The sequence below is a fragment of the Phocoena phocoena genome, chromosome 6, assembly GCF_963924675.1.
Source record: "Phocoena phocoena chromosome 6, mPhoPho1.1, whole genome shotgun sequence".
Lineage (NCBI taxonomy): Eukaryota > Metazoa > Chordata > Mammalia > Artiodactyla > Phocoenidae > Phocoena > Phocoena phocoena.
Genome location: NC_089224.1, coordinates 47685591 through 47708686, shown reverse-complemented (window position 1 = coordinate 47708686; position 23096 = coordinate 47685591). Strand labels below are relative to the sequence as shown.

General features: G+C 43.2%; 1 protein-coding gene across 1 annotated transcript in view; it reads left to right on the top strand.

The window, feature by feature from the left end:
* Positions 1-23096, top strand: part of ADAMTSL1 (ADAMTS like 1) — a 433243-nt gene that overhangs the window by 323828 nt on the left and 86319 nt on the right. The window contains exons 21-23 of the mRNA XM_065878827.1: positions 7439-7567; positions 15943-16122; positions 19889-20023. Of these exons, the coding sequence (XP_065734899.1) occupies positions 7439-7567; positions 15943-16122; positions 19889-20023 (444 nt within the window). The remainder of the gene's footprint in view (positions 1-7438; positions 7568-15942; positions 16123-19888; positions 20024-23096) is intronic.

Here is a 23096-nt window from a genome sequence, read left to right as displayed (position 1 = left end):
CTACTGGTCCTTCCAGGTCAGGACAGTGCCTGTTTGGTCGAAGGCCTCTGCTCTAAAGGCAACACAAGATGGCACTCCTCCACATCAGTGCATTGACATGCAAGTGTTAGTGGACCTTAGGTGCACCCTTGTACCAGGGCTCCCCTTGCTTACCACTGAGGCTCTGGATCCCCTGTTCCATGTCGCTTGAACAGGAGCCATAATCCAAAAGCTCAAGGGTATGATGAGGTCTAAAGGAAATGAACAATAAATCATTCTCTTAATGCTTTCTTTTCTGTCTGACTCTGTTGAGGAGACTTGATTCCTTATATTGGGCCTGATAAATTGAAAAGCTTGCCTTTGTTTCTGTTTCCTTGTTCTTCTTATATATATGCAGATATAAAACTAAGCATAATCTCCTTTGATGTATAGCTCTCATGCGACTATAACACCAATTTACAGATTCAATGAAAGAGTAATCTGTAAACCCTACCAATTTCCAGAAATCAACACGAATGTAATCTGCTAGCTGATGCTGACCCACAGAGATGACATGGTGGACATGGGCCTGATGTCTGAGGCTCTGCCCACACTGCAGAGGCTCTGTGATCATGGCTCAGCCTCTTTTTTTTGTTTTGCCTATTGTGAGAAGCTTTTCGGTCAGGCATGCCATGACCTTTTTTAGCATTCTCTTAGCACAAATACATAATTTATCACTTCACTCCCTCTCTGCATCTCTGTTCTTTTTTCTTCTTAGTTGATTTCCGTAATTAAAATAATACTAGCTAATGGGATTATAATCAAGCATAAACATAGGCGTGGCATCACACAGCAGTACTCACCTCACTAGGTGACTATCTAGGTGATCTAAAGTGGACTTAAATTATTTTTGTTTTGATTTTTAGTTGACCATTAAAATAAGAATTCCAACCTGAAATTTTCTTTTTTTTTTAAGTTTTATTGAAGTATAGTTGATTTACAATGTTGTGTTAGTTTCAGGTGTACAGGGAAGTGAATCAGTTATACATATACATATATCCATTCTTTTTTAGATTCTTTTCCCATATAGATTATTACAGAGTATTGAGTAGAGTTCCCTGTGCTATACAGTAGCTCCTTATTAGTTATCTATTTTATATATAGCAGTTTGTATATGTTAATCCCAATCTCCAAATTTATTATTTCCCCCCCATGTTTCCCCTTTGGTATCCTTAAGTTTGATTTCCAGATCTGTGAGTCTGTTTCTGTTTTATAAATAAGTTCATTTGTATCATTTTTTTAGATTCCATATATAAGTGAAATAAGATGATATTTGTCTTTCTCTGACTTACTTCCCCTAATAAAACAATCTTTAAGTCCATACATGTTGCTGCAAATGGCATTATGTCATTCTTTTTTATGGCTGAGTGATATTCCATTTTATATATGTACACATCTTCTTTATCTATTCCTCTGTTGATAGACATTTAGGTTGCTTCCAGGTCTTGGCTATTGTAAACAGTGCTGCAGTGAACGTTGGAGTACATGTGTCCAACCTGAAATTTTCTAATATTGAACTAATGGGCTCTCAAAAAAACCTTAGCTCTTACCAGGACTCAAGAAAAACTAGCACAGTGTAATTCACTGATTATCAAACCTGGCTGAATGTCAGAATCACCTCAGAACTTGTTCAAAATAGAGATTAGAGCTTCCATCCCACCACCTGAGATTCAGGTTTAGTAGGTCTAAGAGTGCAACTCAATAATATGTACAAGCTTTTTCTAATAGATGTAAGAGGGTCAGTTGATTAAGGACACTGTTTTCAGTATAAACTTCTATTAATTGTAGATACTTGGGTTACTCTGTGCTTTGTCTTAACAATGGATTATGAAGGTAATGAGAACGCATAAGTAGCCTGTGCTAACAACAGCGCCTCTAGTGACAGGATGAAAGGTTGTTACTTTTCAGCAAAAGCTCAATATAATTAATTAAGGGCTGGATTTAATTCAGTGACATTTGAATTTTATAGCTATACACTTGCAGCTATAAAAACCACCTTTATTACTAAACCACCTTTTATTCCTATAGGAAAAACAGCTTGGTAATTGTGAGTCTGAAACTGGTCCCTAACTTGCTTTTTCCCCATTGGCACAGTTGTTTTTATTACACACAGTGAGGCAACTATTATATATAGTAGGACAGATTATGTTTTTAACAAGTGCCCTGGGGGTTCTGAGGCAGATAGTCCACAGACAAGGATTTGGGATCTCCAGTTACAAGCACTGGACTTGAGGTTGAAGTTGTGGGGTCTCCTTCAGTCCTACTACTTGCTTGCTCTCTGGCCTTGGACAAACCATTGGGCCTTTCTGAGCCTAAGTTCCTCATCTATATAAAAGATGGAAATTCTTTACCTGACTCTCAGGGTTGTTATGACAACAAAAAAAAATTCAGATAATGTGCATAGTACACCATATGCACACATATATTCATTTACGAGATATTTATTGAGGACCTACTATATGCCGGGACTGAGTGGTAGGAACAAAGAAGAGAACAAGAGGGATGTGATCCCTGATTTTATGAAAGTTACATGGTGAGGGGTGGGAGGCAGAAAACACACAAGTAAGGTAAATTTTGATAGTTCTAGTGTTTAGGGAGAAAATAAAATTGGCATTGAGCTACGTAATGACTGGTAAGGGAGGGAAGGCATGTATGCTTTAGAAAGGCCCGAGTAGGAGGTGATATTTGTGTGGAGACGTGAATGACCAGAAGAAAATAACTGTGCAGAAGTCTTCAGGTGGAGGATATCAGGGAAAGGGAACAGCTGGGACAAGCGTGCTGATGTTCTGAAAGGAGGGACCGAAGGGCAGTGTGGCTGCAACAACAGTGATCGACTGGAAGTGTGGCCTCAGGGAGGTAGAGGGGAGGGTAAACATCTGGGCCTGAACACATAGGGGATGGTTGGGCATGAAAAGGAGCTTGAAATTTCGCTCTAACTGCACTGAAAAAGCACTAGATAATTTAAGCAGAGGACTTGTGTGATCGGCTGCATGTGGTGGGAGCAAGGAGACCAGTTAGGCTGTGGAACAGTCCACCAGAGAACATGGCGGCATCAGATTATAGCAACGGAGGGACTGGTAGATTTAGGGTATAGTTGACGTGCGAGCCGAGAGCTTCTTAGGGTCAGGAGGTCAGGTAGATATACCCGTATTAATTGTGTCGTTCCCTCTGCAGTCTCTTGTTACCACCCTGCATTAGTCTCAGAAAGCATTATAGTACGAAATCACTCACCTCCACATCAGGTCATACATAATGTCAAACACGTTGAATATAGGTGAGATAAGGAGAAGGAGCCCAGTCAAAACAGACAGACAGCCTGTGCATATACCCAAAGGGGAACTCCTCAGCACCTGCCTCAAGCTTCTGTCCCTAAACATAGTGATAGTTCTAATGAGCTAATAACTCATGCCTAGAAGGCAATTAAAGGGGAGAGGAAAAGAAAGAAGGACAGCTTCTGATATGAAGCTGTGTGACAGTGCAAGCGGGAAGAAAGGATAGATAGATGACGGAGAAAACAAAAAGTATGAAAAGCAGGTGTGATCCAAAGGGCATTGGCGAATTATGGTTTTCTTCACAGTTAATGAAGGCGCACAGAAGAGTGAATGCCATTGTAGATTGTCCTGCCTATAAAATGGTTGAAACAAGATTAAATCCATTTGGCTTACAACAAATTAAGCTTTGGGTGTATGAAAATGATCTCAAGTGGACCCTTATTTCGCCAAGGTGCTCGATAAATGAATCTTTTCATTTTCTTTGTGGTCATGTACATGAAGTGCTGTATTTTTATCGCCAGCTGATAAAGGCCTATTAAAGTGTGATGTACACAGAACTTCCACTTACGGGAAGATGCCATAGATGTATTTTTTCCTTATTCCTCCTGGTAAATGCAACTAAAATCCTGACATTGTATATAAAACAAACATAAGAAGACTGAAAAGGAGAGAGGAGAAAACAGACTGGCTAGGGACCTTGGGTACTGAGGAATGACACAATTGTGACTTCATTGGGTTTTCTGGGCTGTTTGTTTGTTTACCTCATAAAGCCCAAACTTGGAGCTGAAGAAGGCGGCTGCCAGGAAATGCCACAGAAACAGAAAAAAATGTCCCAGCTTAAGCCTGCTTCCTCTACCCAAAGGAACAGGAAAGGGGCAACCTAGCAGGATAGAAAACTAGAAAATGCTGCTCTACTCCAAACACCACCCACACCAGCAAAGCCTGAATGGGAAGGCTGGACTCCTCGTAAGACTGAAACATGGTTCCCCAACACCCCCATGGACATGGCGTCAGAGAAGATGGATTTTATCCCCACAGGGGCACAATGTGGAGACCACATGGGGATCCTAGACTTCTGCCCTCATCCTGGAGTATCCCTCTTCCTCTTCCCTCTGGGGTGGTGGTAGAGAAAGCCTCCTGGAGAGTTAGAACTTTCACTCATCACCAGCAGTAACAAGGCTTCTCCCACGGCAGGGTCAGTGGAGAGCAGCCGGGGGCAACAGAAGCTCTACCCAGGTCCAGCAGTTAAGAGGAGCCCCCCCACGTGGGTCACAAAGGAAGCCAAGTGGAGAACCTGGACTTCTACTTCCACTGGGTAGTAACCAGGTGGCATCTCCCTGCTCCCCGACCTGAGTGGTTTCAGAGAACAGCAGCTAAAACAGATTGAAATAAGGTCCAGAGTTGTATAAGAGGATATGAAAATGTCCAGGTTTCAACCGAAAAATCACCCATCATACTAAAAACCTACTTTTAACACTTTCATTCAATGTAGTGATGGAAGTTCTATCCAGTGAAATAATCCAAGGAAAGGAAATAAAATGCATATAGATCAAAAGGAAGGAATAAAACTGTTCACAGAAGAAATGATCGCCTACTTAGAAAATACCAAGGAATCTACAAAAAAAAGTTCTAGAACTAATATATAAGTTTAGCAAGGTCACACGCTATACAAAACAACTGTTTCTGTATACTAGCAATGAACACATGAACACTGAAATTGAAAATACAATATCATTTACCATCCCTTAAAAAAATAATAATTGGGTATAAATCTAACAAATTGTGTCCAGGACTTGTACACTGGAAACTACAAAACTCTGATGAAAGAAAGTAAAGGAGATCTAAATAAATAGACACACAGTGTTCATGGATTGGAAGACTCAACACAGTAAAGATGTCAGTTCTCTCTAAATTGATATACATGTTTGTATATTTCCTATCCGAATCCCAGCAAAATTTTATAGCTGTAGACAAGACTATTCCAACATTTATGTAGAAAGGCAAAGAAACTAGCATAGCAAAGAATAATAAAGTGGGAAGAATCAGACTCAAGAATCAATTTCAAGATTAATTATATAACTACAATAATTAAGACTGTGTGGTATTGGTAGAGAGATAGACACATAAATCAGTGGAACAGAAACAAGAACACAGAAGTAGAGCCACAAAAATATACTCAGCTGATGCTGACAAACACAAAAGCAATTCCATGGAAGAAAGATAGCTTGTTCAATTAATGGTGGTAGAGCAATTGGACATCCTTAGGCAAAAAACAAATAAACTTTGACCTAAGTCTCATGCCTTATACGAAAATTAACTCAAAATATATCACAGACTTAAATGTAAAATGTAAAACTAGGAAAAAAATAGGAAAAAATTTTTAGGATCTTGGTCTAGGTAAATAGATCTTACACTTAACATTAAAAGCGTGATCCATGAAAGGAAAACTCGATAAATTGGACTTCATCAAAGTTAAAAACTTTTGCTCTGTGGAAGGATCCTGTTAAGAAGATAGGGGAGGGCTTCCGTGGTGGCGCATGGGCTTCCCTGGTGGCACAGTGGATAAGAATCTGCCTGCCAATGCAGGGGACACAGGTTCGATCCCTGGTCCAGGAAGATCCCACATGCCCCAGAGCAACTAAGCCCATGCGCCACAACTATTGAAGCCAGCGCGCCTAGAGACCGTGCTCTGCAACAAGAGAAGCCACTGCAATTAGAAACCCACGCACCGCAATGAAGAGTAGCCCCAGCTCGCCACAGCTAGAAAAAGCCCACACACAGCAACGAAGACCCAATGCAGCCAAAAATAAATAAATTTTTTTAAAAAATTTTTTAAAGAAGATAGGGGAAAAATTCTATAGACTGGGAGAAATTTATTACAAACCACATATCTGACAAATGACTTACATCTAGAATGTAAAGAGCTCTCAGAACTCAGTAGTAAAAAAATAATCCAATTATAAAATGCTAAAGGACATGAGACATTTCATCAAAGATATAAAGATGAAAAGTAAGCACATGAAAAGATGTTGAATATCATTAGCCATTGGGGAAATGCAAATTTTTAAAAAGCCACAATGAGATATCAATACACACCTATCAGAAAGGCTAAAATTAAAACTAATGATAACGTCAAATGCTAACGAGGATGCAGAGAAACTAAATTACTCATACATTACTGGTGGGAATGTGAAATGATACAGCCACTCTGGAAAACAGTTCAGCGGTTCCTTAAAAATCTACTGTATGACCTAATAATTACACTCCTGGGCATTTATCCATAGAAAATGAAGACAAATGTTCACACAAAAACTTGTACAGGAATGTATATAGATGCTTTATTTGAATAGCCAAAATGTGGAAACAACCCAGATGTCCTTCAACGTGTGAATGGCTGAACATACTTGGTACGTCCACACCATGGAATACTACTCAGCGATAAAAAGGAGCAAACTATTGATACATGCCACCACGGTACCATGTGAGACCTGGAAGAATCTCCAGAGAATTGTTCTGAGTGAAAAAAAGCCCATCAAAAAAAGTTACATACCGTATGATTCCATTTATATAACATTCTTGAAATGCCAAAATTATAAGAAATGGAGAACAGATTAATGGTTGCCAAAGGCTTAAGGCAGGGCTGGGGGCAGCATAAGGGATCCTTGCAGTGATGGAAATGTTGTTCTGTAGCTTAACTTCGTCAGTGTCAGTGTTCTAGTCATGACATTGTACTCTAGTTTTGTAAGATATTACCGTTGGGGGAAACTGGGTAGAGAGTATGCAGGATTGCTCTGTGTTATTTCTTATAACTGCCTGTGAATCTACAACTATCTCAAAATAAAAATTTAAGCCCATAAAAACCAAATGCATTGGATCATTTGTTTAATGATAAGATGCACAAATCATCCCAACTTGTTGGATACCACGCTCTCTCCTCAGATTCTTTTTGTGACAATTCTATGGTAGCTAGACAGGTAGGTGCATGGACGGATGGTTTTTATAGTATACAGTTAGAGTTTTTTCAAAGGAAAACACGGTCAGTGGAAAAAGCCTGGGTATGTCCCTTGTTCCTTGTTGGTCATCTCGTGTTTCAAGGGAATACCCAAAGCCACCATCTAATAAAATGTCACGCTCCTTCTCACCCTCAGGAAAGCCACTAGTGAAAATATCCCGAGGGACTGTGTTCAACACGGAGGAACCGGCCATCACAGTTGATGTAGGAGGCACCGTCAAAACAGTTGGAGGCGTGAATGTGACCATTAACTGCCAAGTTGCAGGTGAGAAATGCATTCATATGTTAATCCATTTGTTCAAATATTAATGGAGCCCTGTGCTAGGTTGGGGGCTGAAAAGATAAGTACAAATTCTACTCTCAGGGATTTGGGGCTAGTAGGAAAACTCAAGCATGAACCTCAGTCACTCTGAAAGTGGAAAGTGCTGCTGGAAGTTGAGAGGAGGAAAACTGGGACAGATGAAGGGAGAAGAGGTGGTTTTTATCTCCGTCTTGCATACTGGTAGAATGTGAGCATGCAAAGATGGGGGCAGAGCGTGTTCCAGGGTGATGACAGAGAGTGAGAAAATTCATGGAAGCAGGGAAGCTGCAGGACTTCAGGGGAACAGCATGTGCTTTGGTCTGGCCGGAGCCCAGAGTACATAGATAGGGTGGTGGGGCTTACACTTTAGTAATGTGGGTTGCACCTGTGCCGTGGGAGACTTTGAACGCTTGGATGAGGAGTTCAGACAAAGGCAGATTGAAAGTGACATTAAGGGGCCATGCAGTGCATAAAGTGGATTGAAGAAAAGAAACACAGGGACAGAGAGTCCAGTCAAGAAGCCATCATAGTAGGGCTTCCCTGGTGGTGCAGTGGTTAAGAATCCGCCTGCCAATGCAGGGGACACGGGTTCGAGCCCCAGTCTAGGAAGATCCCACATGCCGCGAAGCAACTAAGCCCGTGCGCCACAGCTACTGAGCCCGTGTGCCACAACTAGTGAAGCCCGTGCACCTAGAGCCCGTGCTCTGCAGCAAGAGAAGCCACTGCAATGAGAAGCCCGTGCACTGCAACAAAGAGTAGCCCCCGCTTGCCACAACGAGAGAAAACCCGTGCGCAGCAACTAGAGAAGACCCAACACAGCCAAAATAAATAAATAAATAAATTTATATCCAGAAAACAAAAAAGCCATCACAGTAGTTTAGAGCAGAGGTGCTGGGGCCTGAACTCAGGGCAGTGGTGGTGGAAAGCTCGGGAGTGGATGGCAGGGGTAAGACCAACAGGAACCTGGAGCTTACTCACTTCAGAAGTGGGTCGGAGTCATTAATGAAAACAGCTAATGCTGTTAGGAGTGGATATAGACATTGCCCTTGGGTAGGCCTTGCAAACTCAGAGGCCTAAAGGGACCAGAAAGTCACAGGGAAGTGGAGGAGTAGTGGACCAGAGGAGGTTGTAGTACGCTCTTCATAAAGGCATCTACCGTCAATTAAAAAATAAAGAACACCCACATAGACTGGAACAAAGCTCAGCTACCAATTCTCGCTTCCTGTGAACTGCTAGCCTGTCTACCCCGAGGGTTTTCACACCCACAGTGCAAAGGAAAAGCGGATGGCTCTTGTGCCCAGCCACAGTCCCCTGATTGCTGTCCTCGTCAGATATATCTTCCTGCGGCACCCAAACCACGGTTCCCCAGTCATACCCTGTCTGCAAAAAGGACAGGCATTGGCACCCCCTGCTCTGGGGGTTTCTTCATCTTAGATCTCAGCCCCAACATTGGAAGATTTACCTCCACTTGTGATTTATAAGGCCAGAGAGAACCCATTTTAAAAGAAGTAGGAGGAGAATCTTCATCTAGAGCATGTTGTTTCCAAAGAACAGCCAGGTCTGGTTTTTCTCTGAAATGTTCTGGTAGCTCCAGGAACCCAAAAGTATAAATCTCTCTCTGTCATCATGCATTAGCTTCTTCTTGGTAAAGCGTCCCTTGGCCTGTGCATCCAACCTCATCAGTGAAAGCTTCTGGAACTAAATCCCTTCAGGCCCTATTAGGACAGAATCTCTGACAGGGCTTCCCATGAATGAGTTGCCCCTCTATACACAGACTGGTGGTAGAGGCAGGGTCCTTTGTGCAGGACCATCACTCCTCACGTGATCACCAGGAACATGGGCCTTGGAGACGGAACACCAACTGGAGATATGATGGACCATGTTGGGTCTCCTCTTGAGCGCTGGGATTGGTAGGACTAAAAGAATGGGAAGCAAAGGGCAGCAAAGCAAGGAATTGGGCATTTGAGGGAGACTGAGAGAACCAGAATCCAGGTGAAGTATTTATCGTGGGGAACCCAAGACAGTCAAACCAGCTTTGGTCAACTCTTCCATGCCACCTAAGGCCATGTCTCCCGACTCCATCCAGAGACTCACTCTTGGTAACCTGATGGTGAAATCCTAGGTTGTTAGGTCCAGTTTTTGCCTGGCTACGTACATTATGTTCTTTGCTTTTATGTTTATTCATAGGGCCATTTGTATTAATCATGGTTAACTAAAATAAATGTGTGTCTCTGCCATTATGCCTTTTGTTAAGTAAGATTTTTATTCAATGTAGATGGGAAAGAGCCTGCTTTTGATTAAACTGTTGGTCTGTGAATTTACTGGACAAAGAAATCATTCTTGAGCTGAGTCTCCAGTCAAAATGCTGACAGCCAAAATGCTAAATGGCAGAAAAAACTAGTTTTACTTTGATACTACAAGTAACTTTTATGGCTCTCTTGTGACATAATTTTAATGGCTATATAATAGTGTATTTTAAAAATATTACATAATTTACCTAGAATAACTCATGTCCTTACATGTTTGACTTGTTAGCAGTTTTTCATTAAATAACTTTTTGCATACATATGTTTTCAACATGTAAAATTCAGCCTCACAAATTCTTCCCGACTCTTAAGCATAAAAAGCATTAAGTAATGAGTATGATGAGGCTTTTTCTTGAAAAGTGATCCAATCCCTTAATACCACTCCCAAACTTGTTCTCTACTTAAGAAAATTCAGAAAACTGAGTAGGAGATAAAGGGTTGGAGGAGGAGGGAGTGTTTCAGTCATTGGGAACAGGATGTATCTGAGGTAGAAAGAGTATGTTGCATCTGAAGGAGTGAAATGTGGCAGGTGTGTCTGTAAGATGGAGAGCAGAGAAGAAAGTAGTATGACATGTGGCTGGGGGGTGGGGGAATAGGAGGCAAGGGCTAGATCTTATATGCTTTCCTAGATTATGGTACAGTTTGGAGCAAGGGTACCTTTTGCAGACTTAGGATATAAAATTGTGAGGATGGGTCATGTAGAAATAACTAGTTGAGGAGTCAATGATAGGCAGTGTATTAGCTAGGGAAGGCTAGACTCCAGTAACAAGTAGATTCCCAAATGTGTAATGACTCTAACACAGTAGAAGTTTATTACTGCCTACCTAGGAGTCCAAAGAGTGGTCCTGGTCAGCTGGAAGGGATCTGCCCCCCACAGTCCTTCAGCATCACAGAACACTGGTGGCTATGTTATCTTGAATACATGCCTTCCAAGGTCTCCCCAGAGGTTCTCTCTATCCTGTCAACCAGAAGAGGGGAAAAACAAAGTGTAGACGATGGTTGAGAAGATTTTAAGGGTGACACCTGGAAGTAGCCCACATTACTACTTCTCACGTTCCTTCTTAGTCACATGGCTACTCACAGCTACAAGGGCTGCTGGGAAATATAGCCGGGCTGGGTACCCAGGAAGAAGAAGAAACAGCTATCAGTGTCTGCCACAGTCAGTGTGAAGAAATGTGGAAGGCTGAAAACCTTTCCAGACTTCCATGGTTCTTTAGAATAATTGCCAAGGCTGACATTTAAGCTACTGTATCCTTTCCTTGTCTTGCACCAAACCATCAAAGAAACTTCTAGAACTTATCATGTCAAGGTGTACCTTTCAGTGGATGCCCCACCTCAAGATGTTGACAAGTCGCCATGGTGCAAGCAGCCTTCCAAGTGTAACAAGTGGTCTAGTTAACAAGAATATCCTGCCTGGGATTTAAAAAAGATGATTATACATCACCCTACCTGGCAGCTCAGTGGAGATTAAAGACGCTAATCCTCGTAATCATATCAAGTTACATCCCATTATGACTACACTCATTTACTGATCCTTTCAAGCAGCAGGGAGAGCACTGTGTTATTGATAAGATATACCACAAAGGGGGAGAAGTAAAGGCAGGTCCTTTTCCTTCCTTTTTTAGACACAGATCATACCAGGGAGTCCAGAGTGTGGAGCCTATCCAGCTAACTTGTCCACAGCATAGCTTTGGACTTTGTTCTGCGGTGGAGTATATTTTTTGTCACTCTTCAGACATTTCTTTCTGTAGAATGTGCTGTCACATCAAAACAGGCCTGGGGAAAAAAAAAAAAAAAAAACCTTCCACAACCTGACTAAGCTTCTCACCAAGAAGAGCACTAGCAAAGCCAGCACAAATGGATTCTAGAAAGTTCTCTCTTAACAATAATCTTGGTGTTACAATTAGAGCAGAAAGGTTAATCCGAAAAGTAGGAAATATTTAAGGATTCGATACCAGAAATAATAGTGCAGCAATTCATACCTTTTCTAAGGAAGCAGCCTGGTATAATGGCAGGCGGTGTCATGTACTTGTTAGGAAGGGGATCCCTAGCATTAAATGTATCTGAGTTTGGATCCCCACCTGCCATTTGTAGGTCACTGATTGACCATGAGGTAGAGAGGAGGTACAGGGACTCTGTCCCTATGTAATCATTCAGGAATCCAAACTAACGTCATTTTAGGCAGATTTCATAATCTCTTCAGGTCCCAATTTCCTCATCAGTAAAATGGAGTTAATAACGATGCTTCGTAGGACCTTTGTGAAATATAAGTGATTATGTTTATTAAGTGTTTGGCTGATAGCAAATACTCAGTAAATGTTCTTTCTCCATCTAATATGTTCAGGATATTTTTGTATAGCTCCTGACCTTGGTGCATTCCCAATGTCTAGGTATTCTAAACATCATTGTTAGGTATGTATATCTGGTACCTTTTCCAGGGACTCTGGCATATATGAGGGCTGGTGATATTTTCTGAAGCATCATTGCCATCTCTTGAGAGAAAAAGAAAAAAGAGATCTCTGGTGCATCGTTTATTTTTCTTCTCCCCTTGTTCCAACTTTGTTTGTAATATGTCAGAACCAGTCACGGCAGGACTGGCTGTCATTCCAAAGTATCTTTTTGGTGTCATTCTCTGCTTAAGGCGCGTGATCACAGGCAGGAATCCCCCAAAATGTGACACCAGCAACTCCATCTCCGTTGGCAAATTCTTGATTCAGGTCCATGTTTGAGGGAGTCTAAGATCACTAGACTTAGACTAATTGTTAATCTATGTATTAAAGAATGATTCCTACATCATTTGGCTTCCCTCGGCACTGCTGTCACTTCTGTGGTCCCGGTTTTACAGAGACTGGAGGTCACTTCCTTCTACCCTTCGTTATCCTGAACATGTTCATTTCTCCCATGAACTCCCCTGCTCTCAACTGAGGAATTCAACCCTTTTAGCAAAGACTCTGTTTTGTCCTGTTAAACAGACTTGCTTTCAAAGGGGCATGAGGCCAAGAGTGATGAAGTGATGAAGGAAGAAGCTTACACCCACTTCCTGGAGACATGAGAAATGGCTCCATCCCTGGATCATCTCTCTCTCCCTCCTCCTCCTCTTTCTCACCATCCGTGTCTCCCCTCTGGCTGCCCTACAGTCACATAAGTCCTGACTAGTGAATGACACATAGGGGAGCAGCAAGTCTTGCTGCAGGAGCTGACCGTGTAAACAGTGTTGGCTCTGGAGACACACACGCCATGGCCCATGGACACCGTCATGGAGAGAGAGCATTGCCCCCGACCGTTCACTTAGTCACCATGCGTTTGCTGGTGGAACTGACAGCCTATTAGTCTGGCTCTCTTACCCTGCCTCCTCGCTCTAGAACAACCTCAGTTCCTATCAGGGATTTTGTGCTTACTGCCCACAGCCCTCCTCCAAGGAAGGTGCCAGTGACAAGTGCTACGTGTAATCAGTTCATGGTGAGGGAATGTGGGTGAATACTTGCAAAAGATGGTTTGTAGGACCTCATTTTTCCTTGCACTTTCAGGAGAGAAATGACTGGAAGGGTTTTCTTCAACTTACTTTTCAGAGGCTTTCTCCTGAATGCCATGGAATTTTTTTTTTTTCCCCAACATGGAAACGGAGCTCAGGGACCAAAGTCTAAGCTGGCATGGCTGGGCACCATGACGCTCTTGCTCCCCCTAGTGGTGCTGCAATGAAAAACCATCTTTTCTGCCTCTCACCTGCATCTTTTCTCCAGGTTTATTTAGAGATAGTGCCAGCCTGACCCCTCTCATGCACCTGAGCCTTAAGTTTCACAGTGTGTGCCCCTCCCTGATGGGTCAGGGCTGCAGTATCCAAGTCTCCACCCCTTTCAGCAGCCTTGCCTCCTTTCTCCGGCCAGCCTGCCAGTCCCTAGTGACTCACATTGAATTACGGGTAATCTGAACAACAACAAAAGAGAGAGGACCAGAGAGTCACTCTCCTGTTCCCCATTAACAGGGAGAAAAGCCCTACAGATTGGCCAAGCACTTGGGCCACACACCTTAGGCCACCATTCCACCACTGGAAACTCCACCTGAGGCAGCAGGCCAGCAAGGACACCAGTGAATTCACACAAGGTAGCTCATTGTTAGTGAGGGAACATAGGAGACCACCCTTCCATCCCACCCCACTTCCTGACACTGGGAGTTCAGGAACAGCAAGTGCTCAAGGGGTCATAATGAGGGCTGATGAGCTGGCTGTTACAAAGCAGACTGTGGGTAAATTTTGTTCATCAAGGACAACCAACAGGTACACAGGTAACTCCTTGAAGGTGTCTTCATTTTCAACAGTAGGCTGCCCATGAAGGGTAAGGCTGCCCTTGCCCCAAGGGCAAAATCCATCCCCAACTCGGGGAAAGCACAGGACTAAAGCTCTGGCTCTGACTGTTCCTGGTTTTGACCCTATTTACCTGGATCTGACATTCTAAACCTGCCCTGGATACATGTCCAAGAGTTTTATGAGCAAACGTTGGGAGCTGAGTCAGCAGGCTAGACAGTGCAAGGGATGGAGCTTTCTACTCCCTGGAGACCTGTGAATTAATGCCACACACTTTCTCTCAGCTCACTCAGAACTTGGCCTCCTATTCAGACCATCTCAGAAGGCTTGTCCTAAACTGGGACCTGCTTACCAGCATTTGACCCACAGGGAAACTTCCTCAGGAATTAAAGCCATTCTTTTGTCTTAGTCTACTCAGGCTGCTATAACAAAATGCCATACATTGGGTGGCTTAAACAGCAGAAGTTTATTTCTCATAGTTCTGGAGGCTGGCAATTCCAAGATCAAGGTGCCAGCCCGTTCAGTTCCTGACCAGGACTCTCTTCCTGGCTTGCAGACAGCTATCTCTTGCTGTGTCCTCACATGGTGAAGAGAGAGAAAGAGAGGGTCTCTTCTTATAAGGGCACTAATCCCATCACAAGAGCCACCCCCCTCATCACAATCTCATCTAAACCTAACAATCTCCAAAGGCCTCACCTCCTAACACCATCACACTGATGGTAGTTAGGACTTCAACATATGAATTTACAAAGGACACAAACATTTAGTCATAACGCTCCTAGAGGATAGAGCCTGACTTCCAAAGACTGGAACCCCATCCCAATTCAGATGTGCATACTCTCCCCAGCTCTTTCTCACAACAATAACTTAGATTGAGGAGAGAGCAGAACACTTTCTTTTTGTCTTTCTTTTTCTGTGGTGATACTGATAGTTCAATCTTTTCTTGTACTAAGAAAATACTTAGGCTTCAAAAAATACAGGCTTGTTTTCTACATGGAGTGTCAACTCTGGTAAGGATCTAGCCACTTTCATTTGTCTGGTTCATGAATATATCAACATGTTGTAGCTTTTAACTTTCTAGTGAGATATAATATTTATACAGAAAAGTGCTCATATCATAAAGGTCCCAAGCCCACCAAACCAGCCCCCAAGTCAAAAAACAGAGGATTACTAGCAACCAAGCTCCCTGTCCCCACTCTCAGTCCCAACCCCTCCCAGTCCATCCCAGTCTCAGAGGAACCCCCGACTCTGACTGCTGACAACAGAGTACCGATGTTACCAATTTTTGTTTTCTACTTTCAGAAACAATATCATACCGTGTACTGTGTGTACTCTTTCACGTCTGGCTTCTCTTATTTAACGTTAGGTTTGTTTCATGTAGTTGTCAGTCATTCATTTGCACTGGTGTATACATTCGGTTCTGAGGTGTTTTCTCCAAAGAATTTGGGTTCACTCCTTCCACCCTGGCATGTGCCCTTTTCCCAGCTGCCTCCTTCCTCTTCTTGAACCGGCCTCTCTCTTCCTGCCTCATCAGTGTAAGGTTTAAAAGGCAAAAGATCTCAAGACAGCTGAGAGGTCAGAAGCATTATTTAGTTTGGCTGAAGGGGAGTAGAAGACGCCCAGGCACATGCTTCCTGCAGAGCAGCCCTGGGGCGGGCCCTGGCAAGAGGCTATAAATGCCTCCAGGGTCACCTGAATGTGTTGGCTGATGAGTTTATTTTTTTTCCTCCTAGGTGTGCCTGAAGCCGAAGTCACTTGGTTCAGGAATAAAAGCAAACTGGGCGCCCCTCACCATCTGCACGAGGGCTCCTTGCTGCTTACAGCCGTGTCCTCCTCGGATCAGGGCCTGTACTCCTGCAGGGCGGCCAATCTGCACGGGGAGCTGACTGAGAACACGCAGCTACTGATCCTAGGTAAACACCTCGAGGCCAGCTGCCCCCTGTGGACCCCACTGGGGGTGACTGTCTAACCCACCCTCTACCTCCTCCTGTCCCTGATCCAATTAAGTGCATAAAGGCAAAATCAATGTCCCTTCCCTTCTCCCCACCTTAGGGCCTCCCAGTAGAAAGAACACAGACCTTGGGGCCAAGCAAGCCAAGAAGACGTCAGTTAGAACCCTAGCTCTACTGCTGACTCACTGTGTAACCTTGGGCAAGTCACTTAACCTTGCTAAGCCGTAGATGCTAGTCTCCGTGTAGAAACTTATGGAGCAAGATTGCCCATATTTGGGTAGGGGTTGGCAACTAGAGGTAACAGAAGTACAGCAGTCACTCTTAACTCCTTCTGTGTTGAGGACTTCTTGGAGAATCAGACGAAAACGATAGATTACCTTGTCGAGAAAAATTCATAAATGCAAAATATTTTGTAAAATTTCAGGAAGTTCATAGTCTAGTCCACCTAAAGTCCACACGTGTACATCCCCTGTCTTTGTCCATTCCGGCTGCTATAGCAAAATAGCCACAGATTGGGTGGCTTATAAGCAACAGAAGATTGTTTCTCACACTTCTAGAGACTGGAAGTTCAGAATCCAGGTGCCCTCATGATTGGACTCTAGTGAAGGCACTCTATGTGGATGCAGAATAATGGCTTCTTACTGTGCCCTCATATGGCTGAAGGGATGAGCCAGCTCTCAGGGGTCTCTGTTATGAGGACACTAGTCCCAACCAGGAGGGCTCCACCTTCATGACCTAATCATCTCCCAAAGTCCCTCCCTCCTAATATCATCACCTTGAAGGAGTTAGGATTTCAACGTATGAATTTGGGGGATGCAAACATTCAGACTACAGCACCCCCAAACATAAGGACCTCTGATTCAAGAGTCTAACACAGTTCCTGGCATAAAATAGTTATTTAAAAATAACAACAATTGCTGAGACACCATCAACACTCATTGATGCCCAGGGCTGGACTCAGCCACGTGCACGCTACAACCCTTTTGTCCCCTGGATTAGGACTCTCTGCTTCTCTTCCCCACAGTCTGGGAATTGGTGGGATAGGATAAAGAAGCTTGTGTTTGTCTTACTTTTTTAAAAAGGCAATTATTAGAGCACGTGTGCTGGCTATCTCAGGAACAGAAAGCCATCATTCTTAGGGGAAAAAAAAAGGAAAATGTGAGAAATATGAATAATTACACACCACGCATACATACACATACATACATTGTGGGCTTCCGCGGGGAAAAATAAGTAAACTTTATATTTTCACACCCCAAATTGATGATATACCAAAGCATAGGGTCTACCCCTGCCCACTCAGATTTCAGAGATGCCCACATGGGTTTTCATCTCAACAGTGGCTGCATAAACCTCCAGTTATCTTAGGAAGCCGCAGAAAATCAGCTCCGTGAAGGATGTGATTTGTTTTGTGTTGGATTTCATCTGGCTGAGCTGCTCGTCTGGAGCCTGGGGCCCAGAGACTCTTGCCCCACACTGAGTTATGGAGCTTGCTGTGGGCTTTTCCTCCCTAATAACCCTTCCTTGTCGCTTCTGCTAACAGAGCTGAAAGCATAGGAGGTGTAGCTGCTACTGTAGCTCCACCAGTGAAGTGTGTACGGTCTGGGAGCCAGATCTGCAGCATTCCAATGCTAATGCAGTGTGACTGTGAACGTGGAGTTTGAAGAACATGACGTCTTCCCATTTTAATCAAACTGGATGGGGAAAAAAGTCGCTAGTTAGATTCTTAATTTTAGGGCTTTCCGCAATCAGAAGTCTTGGTTTATTCATCAAAGTTGTTACTTTCTTTAGGTACTTTATGAACATAGGAGTAGTGTTTCTCTTTTTTTTAATCAGCCCAAAATGTGACTTAATTTTTAAATGAGGGATTTCATGTGTAAAGCTGAGGTTTCATGCCAAGGCCTGTGACTTAACCTGTAATGTGGAGACTTGAAGTGTCACGAGGCGGACTTTCACTCATGAGTTAGTATGACTGTTCATTAAGTGGGATGACCGTTCATTAAGTGTTGCCTCGGAGTCCCATGTAGAGCTTTAGGATAAATACAAGCAGTGACCTCTGTCCTTGGGGAATTTACAGTTTCCCTCAGAAGATCAGCTGGACATGCCCTGAAGAAGTAAATTATGACAGAAGCTGTAAGGACACTAGGAGGGTGTGACATTTGGCCCCGAAAGATCGATGGTTTTAAAGATGGGACATAACCTCCCCTTTTGGCTCTTAATAAATAAGCAAAGACTTCTTGAATTTTAATCTTCTTGAAGGACTTTTCAATTTCAGTACTCTTGAGGGAACTCCATTTCCCTCAATATTCAATTTCAATATTTTTGAGGGAATATTAAAAAGGATGGGAGGAAAAGAGTCTAGGTTTGAATAAACTGTCACTATCAGTTCCTAAAATGATGGTATATCAGAGTAGAAAGAGACCTTGGAAATGATGAGGTTTTTCATCATTTTATAGATGAAGAAACCAAGGCTTAGAGGGATTAAGTGACTTGCCCAAGTTAGTGAATGAAAGGGCCACAGCACAAATTGAGTTCCTGAATCCAATCACGATGTTTTTACCCTCTACCATATAAAGAATATTTTAAAATTATATAGAATATATATAGAATGTCTTTAAAATTTTTAATTTATATATAAATATATAAACTCATCACCGTTTTCTGTATGTGATGGTCTTTTGCAGTCAAAGGCACAGTAGACAGAAGGCATGTTTCTGAAGTAGACTCAGGCACCACTGTGACTTATTTATTTGCCATCCCTAAAAAGTACTGAACAAGGTGACAAGCACACAGTAGGCCCTCACTGAACACTGTTGAAATGACCATCGATTACAAGGGCAACCCTCCTGCTTCTCTTTCCACTCCAACAAGTGCTCTAGAGTAAAAGGTGGGAGTTGGCCTTGGAGTGTGACAGGAGACGAAAGAAGAAGGGGAACAGAATTCTGCTTCTTTCCCAGGAGAATCTGGGATCGTCCTACCACTAGGTTCAGCAGGTGCTTGCCTCTTTATTTGTTCAGTGGAAATAATAAGCAAGCCACTATGCTTCCCTTTTTGTCACTTTTACCTCTGGTTAACTGTGATTCCTGATGACGTCAGCCCTGACTCCTTATAAGATTTTGAACAATAAATCATCCCTATCCTGCTTCTCTGATCCTACTTGGGCATAAAAATCCAGATCACAAAGCAAATTCCCAGCCTCACAATTGGACCCTTTTCTTCCTAGAAAAAGGCCACTCACAGGATCCTTCGCAGTAAGAAATTCCTGTGGTGTATCCCAATCTGTGGGAACAATAACAAAGTACCTCCCTCTAAAGGTTGTTTTAAGAGTTAAAGGAAAAATATTTTAACAGAGGACTTGGCATCTAGTAAATGCTGAAGAAGCACTGGCTTTTTTAAAGTGCCTTTATAATACAGTTTCATTTAACTATGCGTTTATAGAGTCCCCAGTGGTACTGTGGGATAGAGAGGCATACACTAAGGAACTCCGGAAATCAACATGCCTGATTCTTATTACCGACCTTACAGTTTCAGGCATCAAATATTATATTTAAAATTCAGACTCACCTTGATGGGAACACCTTCTCTATAGGAAAAATGGTGTTAAAGATAACAATAGTAACGCCTGCCTTAGACACAGACACACTTACATGCATGGCCGCCTCTCCCTCTCCCCTTAACACAGCCTTTATGCTTTAACCTGCCTGATGCACCATCTGCCTTCTCACAGATCCCCCCCACGTCCCCACGCAGTTGGACGACATCAGGGCCCTGCTCTCAGCCACTGGACCGAACCTTCCTTCGGTGCTGACGTCTCCGCTGGGAACACAGCTGGGCCTGGATCCTGGGAATTCCGCTCTCCTCGGTGAGTCCGGCCCTCTGGAACACTGGGCAGAGATCCAGGGCTGGACAGGATTTATGGGTGGGTGACTACTTGCAGGTGGGAGGGAAGCAGCAGTCGGGGGTGGCCAACAGGAAATCACTAAATTGCCTACAGAATCCAGACTCACCAGTGGAAACTTGGCTGACTTTCCATATGAGGTGACTGAAGTTCTTAGTCTGGACCTGAGCTTGTCCAGAGTCTAATGGGGCTCCTTTCTAAATCCTCTTGGGCTGATGCCACAGTCCAGATTCTCTCATTCAGATTGATGGCGCTGAATTTGGAGAAAGATACAGCAGTGCAGAACAGCTCCTATATCTCCTCACCCCTTGCCAACTGTATCCCAGTACTCCTCCATTACCTCTTCTTACCTAAATTAGAGCTATAACCAGCTTTCAAGGAGAAAACTGCAATATCAGTACCTCCCAAAAGCCAGGCCATCTATTTAAACCTCCTTCAGTAGGTGGGGTGTAAAACCAACCCAGAGAGACCCCTCAAGGCAAGTGTTTAAGTAACTCCACCAGGTACAACTTCCCTGGCATCTGTCATTGGTGACCTCCACCAAGTTATTGCCCATGTGGCTGGCACCCTCTTGTAGCAGAGAGTTGTTCAAGGGCATCCGCATCCTGGGCCCCTCACCCCAGAATCGTGGAGATGCCAGAGCAACCTCTACATTCCCAGCATGCCCTCTGGAGGTGGTCAAGGTGGAGAAGAAGTCCTCTGCCCTCAGAGGCCTGGGAAAAACAGGCCTACAAAATGGAGAAAATCTTCATGCTCACTGTTTGTGGCCCCAAATGTTGGTCACGGTAGCTAGAATTATGTCCTTGGCTCAGTGCTGAAATTTCCTCTACTCTTCTCCTCGCCCACGTGCAGAGGACAGGAAGCCAATGGGTTCTCAGTCATACTGGTCATAACTTAACAATACGGCCCCAGGGCTTGGTATCTTTAGGGTTCTAGCACAGAAAGATTACCTTCAGTTTTTGTTAACATCTGAAACTAGCAAAGAATGCATACAGGCCTATGGAAAAAGCTTCTGATTTCTCTGTTTCTGATCTGGGTAAAAATAAAACACAGATACAGTAACGAGTAGCGCTGTTTGTGGTAACAGACTTGGCATTGAGTTTTTGCACGTCACGTTGATTGGAATTCACAGAAGTTTAAACTTCTTTTTTTTGTTTGTTTTGGCATATGAAGGGTAAATTTATTCCAAATTAAACATGTGCATTGTAAACTTTTTATTTTAGGCCCATAACTATGAGAGATTGTCATAACTTATCGTCCAGTCACTAGCAGGGTGTGCCGCACTTGTTTATTTTCAAGTTCAATGACTCTTGGGTCACTCAGGTGCCATTCAGCGTGCTGGAAAAGTCGACCTGCTCATGTTTCCCATGATAGCTTTACTTTCTTTCTCCCCTATTCTGGAATAATATTTTGTCTTATTTTAGCCATGGGCAATAAGAATTTATTGTGCTTTATGCTGCTGCATTCCATTCCTGGTTTATAGTGCTTTGGTACCTTAGACTGGTATTTAAATCTAACAGTTAAGAGACACCTTAATGCCCTAGTTCACATCCAGACCGCTCCACCTGAGTAGACCACGGAGGCAGTATGCATAAAGTCCCTGAATGTAACTGCATGGGCAAAATGGACCCTAGTGGTGAATGTCAGCGTCTTGCCAACACCATTGAACTAGGAGAGATCCATGTGGAATCGTGGAGATGCATTAGGGAATGGTGTCAAGTATCAGGTCTCTGAGAAGTAGGTCACTGGAGACAGACCAGAGCCTCATTGTTACGCTTTGATGCTGAGCGCTGAAGGATGGGGGGTAGGGATTCAAATAGGCACAAAGGAAAGGAAACAGGCCCTCGAGGTGAGGAAGATGCCAGGAGCCAGGAGGAGGTGAAAACGTGTGAGATGTGCATCAGGTGTCTGTTTAGAAACAGCTGTAAGACCCTGCTGCTTTAAAACGGATGACAGGTAGCTGAGCTGGGATAGTAACTAGGCCTTCACAAGGAGCGAGCCTCAGCCAGAGCTTGTCCACTCAGATGTGACTCCAACCCTTACCGGAAGCATTCTAACAGCCTCCCTTCATCTGGGGCCTCCCTGGCTAGTGATTCATCCTGATCCGTTAGTCCATTGGCTCCCCTTTGGACCAGCTCCCATCCCTGGCTCCTGCTGGTGGCCCTTTCAGACCAGAGTATGCGCTCTGGGTACAAGAAGTAAGCCAGAGGCCAGAGAGGAGATTCTGTGGAGGGCTGCTTCGAACTCAGAACGGTAAACAGCCTCAAATTGTGGAGGACCTTGATTATTAGGTAAGGGGGTAGCTTTGCTATGTGGGAAATGGGGAGGTATCTCTAGAGGGTTTTTAAGTAGGAGGATGATGTAGTTAAAGTAATATTTGAAAGAATTAATCTGACATTCTATAAGAGTGAGTAATCAATAGTGAGAGAGATTGAATGAAGAAACACTGTGCTGAGGGCAACAGATGTTCTAGATCAGGATGGAAATATATGGCAAAGATATTTGTTAATCACCCCTTCCACAGCCAAGGCACCCCTAATCAATCATGACAGTCAGCCCAGGCTCTGCCTTGAAATTCATTTTTTTTTAACCCTTCTGTGTGGTGTGTGTGTGTGTGTGTGTGTGTTTAAAAAATTTTATTGAAATATAGTTGATCTACAGTGTTGTGTTAGTTTCAGGTGTACAGCAAAGTGATTCAGTTATACATATATATATATAAATATATGTATTTTTCTACATTCTTTTCCATTATAGGTTATTGCAAGATATTGAGTATAGTTCCCTAAAACAACTATACCCCAATAAAAAAATAAATAAAAAAATATATACGCTACTATATAAAAAATAGATAACCAACAAGGAGCTACTGGAATTCATTTTAACATTCCAACCAAGCATGTTGGCGATTGGTATATAGGATGAAAGCCGTTTGCCAGCCCCATTGTAGGCAGTAAATGTTGAGATTCATGTGTGTGTATTTCTCCCATCTACGAGGCTACTCGGTTACAACAGATTCAAAGAGCTCCACGGTTCTGTG